This window comes from Vidua macroura, chromosome 1 (assembly GCF_024509145.1).
Source record: "Vidua macroura isolate BioBank_ID:100142 chromosome 1, ASM2450914v1, whole genome shotgun sequence".
NCBI lineage: Eukaryota > Metazoa > Chordata > Aves > Passeriformes > Viduidae > Vidua > Vidua macroura.
In genome coordinates, this window is record NC_071571.1 from 20,228,669 (window position 1) to 20,241,197 (window position 12,529).

General features: G+C 37.5%; 1 protein-coding gene across 1 annotated transcript in view; it reads right to left on the bottom strand.

Moving 5' to 3' along the window:
- Positions 1-10,221, bottom strand: part of LOC128815350 (macrophage mannose receptor 1-like) — a 33,004-nt gene extending 22,783 nt beyond the window's left edge. The window contains exons 1-10 of the mRNA XM_053992039.1: positions 10,163-10,221; positions 7,993-8,394; positions 6,370-6,543; positions 4,734-4,892; positions 3,728-3,841; positions 3,128-3,262; positions 1,984-2,166; positions 1,273-1,430; positions 499-612; positions 55-170 (exon numbers count right to left, since the gene is read on the bottom strand). Of these exons, the coding sequence (XP_053848014.1) occupies positions 55-170; positions 499-612; positions 1,273-1,430; positions 1,984-2,166; positions 3,128-3,262; positions 3,728-3,841; positions 4,734-4,892; positions 6,370-6,543; positions 7,993-8,394; positions 10,163-10,220 (1,613 nt within the window). The 5' untranslated portion in view covers position 10,221. The remainder of the gene's footprint in view (positions 1-54; positions 171-498; positions 613-1,272; positions 1,431-1,983; positions 2,167-3,127; positions 3,263-3,727; positions 3,842-4,733; positions 4,893-6,369; positions 6,544-7,992; positions 8,395-10,162) is intronic.
- Positions 10,222-12,529: the final 2,308 nt, after the last annotated feature.

The window sequence follows — 12,529 nt, forward strand, 5'->3', positions numbered from 1 at the left end:
TCATAAGATACAATCTTTAGATATTTAAAAATGAATCAAAAATCATTATCATACCTACTTTCAACTGTGGCTAAGTAACCTTCTTCTCCTTCACAAGTGGTGTTTGCTTCTGAAAATGTTGCTGGAAGATGTCCGACAAAATAGCAGTAGGTCCCATATCTTCTCCAGCCCTGTAACATGATTTTAGGATTTTCATACAAATTTTAAATAATTGTGGTATCATGTATTAAGTGAAATATGGCATTTTAAAATTAATGAAGCACAATGATCATGAATATTATGAATTAGAAACTTTTTGCAGTGAAATTACAAATTCCTAAGTGGTTTCTGTAAATGATTTTCTAAAATTTAGAGTAACTGAGAGAGAGGGAGAAACTTCATAATAAATAAAACAAAAACCCTTCCACGTAAATAATTCAAATAATTCAAATAATCCTAATGGATTGTCAGTGTACCTATTTCATCTCAGAAAATGACATTCCATTCTCATATACTTACTTTTTTGCAACCTGCCAGGCTACTTTCTTTTTCTCCAGCTGTTTGTGATGTAGCTTTTCTTTTACAAATGTAGCCAGCCTTCTTCTCACAGACATGGTCTGCCCAATAGCCATTCTGTGTCAGAAAAAAAGTTTGAAATAAAAAACATACAAAGTTGAATAATCTAAAGGAGATAAATAATGTCTTTCTTTATAATGAAATTTTTTTTTCTTTCTCCTTTATTTTTAAATGGAGAATTTTTCCTTATCCAATTTTCCTACATGATATCAAAACCAAATCTGTTCATATTCTGTGAAATAGTAGACTGGGCTATAGCAGTATAGCCTCAGCTGGCAGTGGTAAGAAGGGAGAAGGGCGCATGGAGATGCTCCCTGACCTGTTGTGCTGGGTCCTGCACAGGTAGTTGTGCTATGGGATGGCAAATAAGCAGGCAAAGAGAAGCCAGCAAGAATCAGAGAACCCCATATACCATCATTACCACCAGAAGAAAAGGAGAAAATGTACTCAAAATACCTTCAGAGACCAGTTTTGTAGCCCTAATAATTTCATTTGTGACTTTCAGATGTACTCAATGAGAAAATTTCACCAGTGATGCAGTAATGCCTTTTTTTTTTTTTTAAGGTCACATTCAATCTCATTCTCAATCTTATTCAATTCAATCCTTATATCCCTTTTTTCTGGCTTTAGCCATTTGCTGAAATAACAGAGCATGTTATTCTTTTATTAAGTAGTTATTTTTAGTATGAAAGTACAATACATATTGAGTAATGTCACCTGGCCCTTGATCAGGACACAGTCTTCTGGCCTGTTGTTTGTAGTGGATGGCTCTCCCAGGTGCCATTTTGTGTATGTCACTGGGGTACCATCACTCCACTCAAAATACATTTGAACCTTACGGTCATTCAGCCCAATCCACAGCTTATCTGTTGGCTCTAAAGATGGAAACAGAGATAATACCTCTTTTGGCACTCCACCCTTTTCACAGCACTAAACATTAGGCTTTGGACATACAGTTCCTTTCACAAATTTATGCAGCATGTTCTATGATAGTTTTATAAATTAATATTTTCATATAGATATAAAAATAAAAACTGTATGCTTTGGAAAATTAGGCTGTAAGGAAAGTCTTCCACTGGGTGAAAAAATTTTGCTCTTCCTCCTCATAAGAGTGGGTGTGAATTACCAGCCTAATACTGATAGGCCATGATGGTAGGATAGAAGTCTGAATAGTTACTTTACAATTCCATTGCACTGGTCAAATTTTAGAATACTGCTTTTATGTAACTTGGAGCATGAATGTTTTAAGCTTCTTTCAACAAAATGAAAAAAACCAGAAAGCCCCTAAACCCAGCCCCCCAGACCTAAATGGATTATTTTTGCAATAAATAAAATCAGAGTTTTGACAATACCCAGAATTCATCAGGAACTATCAATGTCTTGTTTTCCATACAGGCAAAGGCAAGAGACCCCCCTGGAAATACTCACTGTACCCAAGCTGAGACACCATGAAGCTGTGCTCCTCAAGGCTTTGGATGCTGGCCAAGCAACTCCCTTCCTTCTGACAAGACTTCAAAGCTGCTTCCCATCCTTTGCTGTCCCTGAAGATCTTATAGCAGTGATCCACATAGGGCACCCATCCATCTGGGCAGGTAACAGGCCCAGGGTCACCTAGGAACATATCCCAAGGCTTTAAAGCTCCAATTGCCATGCAAGGAACATGACACTGAAAATATTTCCACTTCATCTGTGCAAAAGTTCTAAACTAAGAATTTTCTTTTGAAATTCTCACCATAAGGAAATGATGAACACAAAATGCAGTACACATAAACGTGATTCTCTAAACCAGGCAATTTTTAGCTTGGAGAAGGAAAGCTTTTTAATATATAATCTTAGTCAAATGTCTGCAACAAATATATTAATTTTGTAATGTATTAATCAAAGGTATTAGTTTTGTAATTCATTAATTTTATTAGCTTCTGTATCACCTAGTACTTATTTGTCAGATAGGAGAAATCAGACATCTGCAGCTAACATAGAAGGTTTATGAATTTTTAAAGGATTAAGTACATTGATAGAGTATAAGCCATCAAGACAAATTTATAGCTAGATGAATACACTTTCAGGGAAATCTTCATACACTTCAAATATCTTTTCTCACTTCAATGTGTTGATCTTCCACTGTCCCAGTCTTCCACCACTTCTACAGTGAACTCTGAAATTTCTTCTCTAGATGCTGGTTGACCACAAGTTGTGGAAAATGATTTAGAACCACACTAAGTTATGCATCTTTCTTTCTTGGGCTTATATTTACTAATGTCCCACTTCTAAAAAATAATTTTTGGGTTGTTCTCCCTTTTCATAGTCAGCAGTCTGTGTACATCACGGGGAGACCTGACCCCTGAAAGACAGGCAGGACTGACTAGCTGGAAATTCTTTGCTTTTATCTATTTCAGTCTGTGTGTTGCGGAACTGGAGATCAGACTAGAAAGGCTGCAATCATTATAAAAAGCAAACCAGAGAAACAAGAAATAGTTCTATTTCTAATAAAATTATTCTGTTCATCTTTGTCTATATGTCAAGTGATTCAGATAATAGCTTCTACTTTAATTATCAATGTGTATCAACATACCTGAAGGAACCAAAGTAAAGTTCCTTTTCTTACAAACATAACCAAGTTTCTGATCACAATCCCAATTTTGCCATTTAGCTTTTGTTTCAGGATTCAAAACCACACAGAGCTTTCCAGATTCTGGAGACGGACTTCCTTTGGGAAAAGTACAGAGAAAAAAAAAGTTAACTTCTCTGAATGAAAAACAGAGCTCTAAGGTCTAAAATGCACATGAGAGACCACTCCTGGATGAAGTGATGGAGGTCATGTCTTTCCCAGCTTTAGTAAGAGCTAAGGTACATTTCCAGTAGTGGAAATGTGTGTAAGTTAGGTAAGTGGATACAAACATGTAAACTCATACTTTAGTTGTTAGTCAAGAAATGGAAGACTGAATATTTTTGGGATAGACAAGTGTTGTTTTCACAGCTAAAATACTTTTGCAATACATTGAAGGTTTCTGTCTTATATTGCTATAGAAAAAGAGATTTTTCTAAAGCTAAAGCAAGAAAAGGTAAAATACTTATCTCATGGCATAACTATCTGATAATAAAGTTTACAGCAGTATTTGAGGTATATATATTTTCTCTTTGGAAATACAAAATCAAACAAAGTCATATCTACCTGGAGCCCAGTTTAAGTACTGGAAAGGGCTGCCTCCAATCCACTCCCACCCACTACTCAAGTCCAATCTGTTGAGTCCAATCCACAGTGCAGAATCTGTACCTTCTGTTAATTCTAAGTTACAAAAATAATAGGAATTATTTTATCAATCTCTTTTGTATTAGCAATGGTCACTAACAATGTCTCTAGGAAGACTTGTATTCCTAAATATCTAATTGCAAATATCTGTAGATACTATGATACATTGAAATATGCCGAAGTTTGAATACTGTAAGAAAGCAAACAAACAGAAACTCCCTGTTTTATCCTGTCAACTAATGCAAAATGAACACAGATTATATCCACAGAGTATATCCCAACCAAAATTGTTTCTGCAGAATAGGCTAAATTCTGTACATTTAAGTAGAATTATTGGTAGAATATAAATATAAACAATAATAAAAATTTTGTTAGAAGTTAAATTAATCCTTAAAACCAACAATAAGTATTTCTTCCATATAATTTCTTCATCTATATGTGGATACGTAAGGCTGCAATTTGATATCTATAAATAACTGATATTTTTCAGTTTGCCAAGTGAATGAAAAAAACAGCTGTCAAAACAGCATTTGAAAGAAAACAATTCCTTCCTTTGGCATAAAGATTGATCTTTTTTTCTTTCTTTTCAAATTTTTTTGAAGTTTCCTTTTGACCAAAAGTAAGTCTTTAATTTACTTTTCAGGATTTTTTCCTCCATAAAAAATATATATTTATATATATATATATATATATATATAAAATAAGATTTGTAAATATGAAGTCAAACTGTTACTTGCAGGATGCTAGAATTCTATGTAAATTGGCAGCAATTTTGATATGAACTTGCAAATTCTAAAATATTTTGTTTTCTTGTCCACACTTATTTAGGTCCAAAGGCAATGGCCAAAATCATACTAAATAATCCTTTGCTATTTTGATGGCCTGAACAGATCCTGAATGTAACCCAGGGTTTGCTTTACTGCCTTACCTTTAAGGTATGTTTGTTCATGAATGTCTGTGATACTCAGTAATTCTGCGTTTTGCTGCTGACAGCTCTTCCTGGCTTGGTGCCATGTGAGAGCTGAGTCAGAATTTATTTGGTACTGAACATTTGTTGACAGATCTGTAGTCCATGTGCTGTCTTTATCTGTGGAAACAATAATAACAGCAGAGGTCATAGTAACTGAACAGAAAACTAAGTTCCAGGTTCTCATTCTGTGTAGCAGGTTCTCATTTGTCTCCTTCAATTTCACCTGGGCTGCTCTTTCAAGATCACTGAAAATGTTAAAAGCAGATGGGGAAGGACAAAATTAAGGCCAGCACACCGACAGGTAAAGCTGGCCTATAATGCCTCCTGCTCCATGAAGAGAGACAAGTCAGGAATTGCCACCAGGAAAGTGATTGCACGGGAAAATGCATTGCATGGAGTACGTGGCAGAAGTCCCAGGAGAAAATTTTGAAATATTTGTGCAGCATCTCCTTCTCTCTCTGGACAGCAGCTCCCACTGAGAGCTGTAAGAACTAGCTATAGACCTGAATTTATAATCAAAAAAATTCACAGATAACTCCCATCCCCATTCAAAGTGCCTCTGGATGTGCCTGTCACACAGCAATGGTGCTGAGCAGCACCATGCTCCTTCTCTGATTACCTTTGCATCTTTGATTTGTTGAAGATATCGACACGCTCAATCAAGCACAACACAAAATTTTATCAGGTATTTGATCATTCCCAAAAATCAGTATGAAGATGAATTTAAAAAAATAACTGAAATCTGGGACTACCTTTCAAAAACTCTGAAAATTATTCAGTGACCCTATGTCACACCTTCAGGGCTCAGTGTGTGAGGTATATTTGCAGGAATCTGGAAAGCACAATTGACTAGGGATGTGTGCCACACTGAAAGTCCACTTTCAATCAAGTAGAGTAAAGGGACATTTTAATAAAAAAAGACAATGCTGTATAGGAGACATGGAGAAAACATAGAGAAAAGATGAGATGTGTCACGTGGAGATTTCAACATCATGAATGGAAAGCTCTCCAGGCCATAACGGGAGATAGAGGGGGAAGTGACCACAGAAATAAAAGAAAGTGATTGAAATTGCAGAGAAATGCCAGGCAAATGTCAACGGGGTGGAAAGGCTGCTTCCTGGACAATATGAACAGGGCTTAAAAGCATGGATAAAAGGACACATTCCACTTTAGCAAAAAAATACGTTCACATGAGAATCATGCAAATTGAAACATTAACTTCAACATCAATCTTCCTACAGTGCTCTTTTTTGTGACCACATCCATCACAACAGGAGTCCTCAGAGAAGGGTTGTACTACAGTGACAGCAGACATCGCTGGGAAGCAGTAAGGAGCTCAGAATTATTGTGCTGTTCAGCAACACCCCCACAGCAAGTGGGAACTGAATGCTGTTTTACTCTTCAATCACTCTCTTCACATCTTTGTGCAACATGTCCTTTCTTCGTGTAGTGAGCTGTAGCCTGTGCCAATGCATCATATACTAAAATATATTCTTGTAAGTTATGAGTTGTTATTATAAAGATAATCATTTTCTGCTCATGCTGGTTTGCCAAAGGCACGCTGAGGGGACCTGGGAGGGAACAGGTACCTTACCTCCGAACGGGCAAAACCCGTATCGCTGGTCCGTGTCGTAGTCGGCAGTGGTCGCGCACCAGAGCCAGCCGTCGGTGCGGCCCGCGGCCGTGCACTCCGCCCACCACTGCTGCTGGTACATGAAAGGGAAAACACATGGGGCCCCAAAAGCATTTCCTAGCAGCGTGAAAGTCTCTGAGAACACAAAATGATAACATGAATATGAAAAGTAACAAACGAATGTAAACTAGGGAAAAGGTAAGGTCTGGGGCAGAATTGCATCTCGAAGTGCTTTCCATGGTTCCTGTCCCATAATCATTAAAAAAATTGCTTCAGCACTTTTTCAGACTTCAGCTGCTGACATATGTTTTAGACCAGTGCTATTCTGATGTAAAGTAATATATCATAGATGGGGTCTATTGTCACTATAGGACACTAAAAAGCACAACGTGAGCTGCTATTATTGTAAAGGTAAAAAAGGTAAGTTTATTTTTTGACTCTAGCATTTATAGTTTTCTAAAGGTGACAGTGGATTGGAGGGTGAAGGTGCCACCTCTCCAACGACACTGGACACACTACTACTCCAACAAATTTCTCCGCCTCTATGAAGGAATGCAAAACAATAAGTTATTTACAGAAAGTTGTGTGAGAAAGTTTGCTACAAGAATGTAAACTTCTAGAAGGCTTTAGAAAATCTTAAAAAAATCAGGACGACAATCTATAATTAAATTTCTGACCAAGATGATTTTACAATCTTAATAAGTATCCAGAGCTCTACCCTAAGATACTTCTATTTTAAAATATGTTAAAATTTATATAACATGTGCAAGAGCAGGAACTAATATTTATATGTCTTGATTCCTGGGAAAAAATAGTAAACATACATCAGACTATCTCTCTCTGGTTTTATTCCAGTGACCATTTTAAGTATCTCGTACAGTGAAGCAGCTTCCCACAGGCAAAGCTAAGAGTTCAGTGTTCAAATATGCTGTGAGGTGGCTTTTCGAGCATTAATTCTGGATGTGGGAAAGCCATTCAGAACAATCAGACTTCAACTAATCAAAAAAGGTAATGGCACTGGTTACTGTAATTATTTCATGAACATCTTCATCTCCTAAGTCAAAAAAGCCATGCTTCCTCTGCTTAAATCAGTACTTTCAGACCTTTCTCAGCTCACTCATATTGTGCTTCATTCATGGGGAAATTTCGTATCCCTGTGACTGTATAAGAAACTTATCAGTATTTATGTGCTCTGTTAATAATGCAGTGACACAGTATGGTGAGCACTAGTGACTTTAGAGAATACTTATACATAGTATAGAATACTATATATAGTATGAGAGTAAGTATGTATATACATATTCACTAATAATATGTAGTTATAGAATATAGAGTGCATGTAATACTCATAGTACTTGAAATACTAATGTACTATAATGCATAGACTAAAAAAGCGTGTGTGTGTGTATAATACATGCTTGGACATAAATATAACACTAAATTCAAGGCTAAGTACCTCAGTGCATGGATTTTCTAAAACTGGTGGTCACTGAAGGAGTCAGAATAGCCAGAGCCAAAGATCCTACACACTCTAACACCCACAAAGAAATTAATACAAAAGATGAAAGAAGCAAGTTTCTGTACCTTCATATCCTTGGGAACATAAAATATCCATGGCCCCATAGATATTCCATTTATTCTTTGCACTCAGCTCCTTCTTTAACAAAACATTATCGTGCTCTTCATTACCAGGACTGAAAAATAAATCTTCTCCTTGGATTGCAAGGAGGCTTTCATTTCTGCATTCCCACCACTGGAGCTCACTTTTTTGATTACAGGGATACAGGGTGACCATGGTCTGATCCTTCTTCAGTGGCACCCCCAGGCATAGTTTCAGTTTCATACTCATAAGCTGATGATCTGTGATCCACCTGAATTTTTGTGATTCATTGTCTTGATTGCAAGTGGCAGTTCTAACTGACTGTGCAATAGATGCCTCAAGGCAGAGTCTGTTGACTTTATTATACAGTAAAAATATTTTAATGTCTGTAAAACAAAACACATAGCAAATAGTTATTATAGAATATATGTATAGTGGATATGTGATATGATTCTACTTCCCATTCACATGAAGTCATTGCATTCATGTCAGATAAAAACATTCTGTTTTTCAACAGGGTCCAGAGCAACATCAATTCTACTGATTCAAAATAAAGTAGACAATAGAAAATGTATGTCATGAGTATACATCAGCATGCTGTGGATCAGTGGTGGGCAGCAGCAGCAGTTGAGCACAGCTTGTTGGATGGTTTTACATCAGTGAGTTTCCTCAGCCACACTGCTGTTACCATTACCTTATTCCATCCAACCTATCCTCAGAGGCACGGCCTTTTAGACCTTTGACCTCTACAAACTTTTCTCACCCTTCCAGATCTTACAGGTCTCCCAGTGGGTACACAGCCACCTTTGCTGAGCCATTTGCCTTCCCTCCCCCAAATCCACCTTTCCATCAATCCTTTCCTTTTCATCATATAAATGTGCGTGAACCAGTCTGGGCTTCTCAGGGGTCACTCTGGGCTCCTCAGCCTTGCTGACTATAAGATCTGCCATCCCCTACTATGAGCCATTGACTATAAAACTAGGAATTACTTCGGGAAGTCAGTTGCAGTCTGAGAAAGTAGCAAAGACTGGGGAGTAGTAGCATCTGGCACTTGTCAGTGTGTAAAGGTGGTGGAAGTTAGAAGGTACACCTGCACCAGAAATTGGGTCCCCAGCTCTCCAGGCAGTTTACCTGATCATGCCTAAGGTTGGCTTCAAGGTAAGGTAGAAGCAGGGGAGCTAATTTCAGTCCTGCAATGAGTTTATCAGCAGCAGCTGTGAACTGTGCCTATGAATTTTGCTCTGCTGCCTTGTCTTGTACTTTGTAACCCATCTGGTTGTATTTCCTGCCAAAGCTTGTGGGATTCATAACCAGTTTTTGTCCCTGATACTTGTCTTGAGCAGCAGGTGTCATATTTAATAAAAATGTATTTAAGAGGTTAAAGACGTTTCCTTAAAAGCTTGCAAAAAAAAATTGAAATCAATGTAATTGATAATGTACACTGAAAATAATTATTCTGGTCTGCAGGGAGACCGTGGTGATTAAAAAAATACCATATGCTCTGAGAAAATCTGTGCCAATCCTCAGGCGTTAGAAAGGTGAAAGGATTTAACTTTAAACATTCAGATCTGCAGAATACTTACAAGAGAAGTGCAGCTAAGGGAATAGCATTGCCACAGGAGTTTTCCTAAACTTAATCTGATTTTATTTTAAAAAAATTCTTCCATCCACTTTATCAATGCTAGTGAATTCAACAAGTCTGTTCAAAACAGTGAATAAAACCCCCTTTACAGCCATCATCTGTGAATATCTTAATGTCCTACCAATATTTCTGCATTTCACCACTCCTGGATATTTTCCCTGCCTGATTTTGCAAACCATTACCCAGACACCAACAGCTCAAAAATCAGTAGTAAAAAATTAATTTTTTTAAAGGCATTTAAACATGTAGGATTATTTTCTTAGGTCTGATCTTCTGGGGTTATTGAAATGATAGTGCCACTATATATGAATAAAACCATTGAGTCTCTGATTCCTTCTCTAACCATTTCTTTTTTTCTATGAGGTCTCTTGCCTGCTATTAAGAGTTTCCCCATCCCCAAACTAATAATGTACATATTGGCAGTGCCACAGAACTACAATCACCCAGAAAAGCCAGAGGAGTGGAAGAACTTTCACGACAACCTTCACAGGAAGCAAGCAGGAGGCACTTACCCGCCAGCTGCAAAGAACTGTGAACAAGTGAGAAAACAAGCAAGAGCCCAGAGAACATAATTGTAAATGTTGTTTTGTCTCCTTCCCTTCAGCAAAACCTGGATGGTGAGAGTTGCTGGCGGTAAAGTCCTGCTGAGGAGAGGACAGTGGCTGGTCCTCCTCGGTTTTGCAGGCTGGATGGTTGGGTAAAAACTCTGAGTGCTAAATAAGGAAACATTCTGTCACATGCCACATTTCTAAAAAACAAGACCACGCAGCACAAATTTTACCCTCAAAAAAGAATGACATCTCACTGAGGGCAAACCATGTTTCCTTGGGAAAGCTGATGGTCCCAAGTTTATATCTCACTACATTCCCACTGTCTCTGCCAAGGAGATGTGTGGAGCTCGTGGGAGCACTGCCTTCTTGTCCTTTGCACTTGTGAAATCTGGCAATGTCAGGCACCTGCCCCTAGCCACTGCTCGCAGGTGAATCTCAGCCCAAGCTGCATCCAGCCATGGAGTGCAGTCCTGATCTGAAAGGTCAGAAATTGGGCTAACAACAAAGATGTACTCCCCAGTATGGGTTTAGACAATTCTCTGATACTTCAAATTCAGTTCTTATGCCAACATCCCCAACACTAGTCTCTTATAGAGAAGACTGATAGCATAAAAGTTGAGCTGTTAAGGATTCTCTGGAATCCCACCAAGTCCATGAAACTTCTACTATCTCTAAGGGGAAAAGCACAATCTCAACAGCACCTTATACACCAGGCTGATAAAGGTAACAGTTTAAAGTTGTTTTGACAAGGTCAGACAAATGAAATCCACACAGATTAAAATAAGAACTAATTTAGGGAAATAAACCATGAAACTGAAAGTACTGTGGCTATTGCATTAATTTGCTTGACTACTGTACCTACCTAATGAAAGCAACCACAAAGCATGTAGTAATTAAGCAGAAATATTTTTATTTTTCACCATCATACTCTGATTTGATTGGTAATAGACTAAACAAGTTTCCCCAAGCAGAATCTATTTTGCCTGTGACAGTAATTGGTGGACAGTAATCTCTCCCTGTTCTCATCTCAGCCCATAAGCCTTTTGTGGTACAAGTGTCAATTATGTTAACTTGGGGGAAAACAGCAAGGAAAAGATGTATACTAAGTAATTAGTATACATCTGATTTAATTACTAAATTAAATCAGTTTTGCCTTATGGGCTTAAATTCAGACTGAACTTTTTGAAAAATTGAATGTACCAATGCTAAATTATTAATGTAGCCTCCTGGAAAATGTGCAAGTTGCATAACATCTAAGAATGTTACACATGCTTAAATAATATTTAACAATAAATATAATTTTCTTAATTTTTAGAAGGTTGTGGATTACATAATTCAATTAAAAGATCATGAAAAATACCATTGACAACAGGGGCCACATTTAAGAGGTGGAGGAGTCCCCCATCTAGGACACTGCACCCAAGGGTGCACATCACAGCTGCAGATGTTGTATAGGCCTGCCTGATGACACAAGCACCTGAACCTCAATATTTTGGCTGAGGCACAACAGACAAGCATATCTCCATGAGTGCTCGTTTACAGATACACTCATCAACCTTTTGTACTACCCTTTAATTGCTTCTTGTTAACTGAGCTTAGCAATCATTGGAAATAATCAACATGCATTTTTGGACTATTGTTTAATAATGGATAGTGGAAGAAAAAATAATTAGTCCAGTCATACTTCCTGGATATCAGTATATAGCTTTAAAAATAACTGGAAAAATGCCTGTTCTTTATATTATCTCTATCATTAGTCTTTGTTTTCTTCCTTTGCTTTATCACTGTTTCCTTTCTTATAAAAAAATTGTATGTCACTTTCCCATGGGCAAACACTTCAAGGAGCATCTGGACAATGATTTTAGTCATACAGTTTAGTGTTAGAGTATCCTATGATGAACAGGGAATTGTCCTTGATAATCCTTATGAGTTCTTTCCAACTGAAGGTATTCTATTCTGTGATTTTTTTTCACAATATTTTAAATCCTTTTCTTTTTGTAGAATTCTCTACCAAATTTGAATACCAAATTTGACTTGAATACTTTAGAGGAACATGCTGAAGCAGGAAAGTTGGCAGGAAAATGTATTTAAAACATTTTCTTCCCCCAGTGCTTGTGGATTGGTGAGGTCCAGGACATGGGGGATGGGTAACAAGGGTGTGTGAAAAATCCATATCTGAAAAATGTCCTAATGTCCAATACAGATTCATGGCCTGACCTATCTGTCAGTCTCTGTTGGAGGGAGTGACTGAAGTTTCTTGGCATTCTCTGGCAAAGAAGACACTGGACTTCTTCCCCTCCTCACAAACCTTCCAAATACAATTGTATC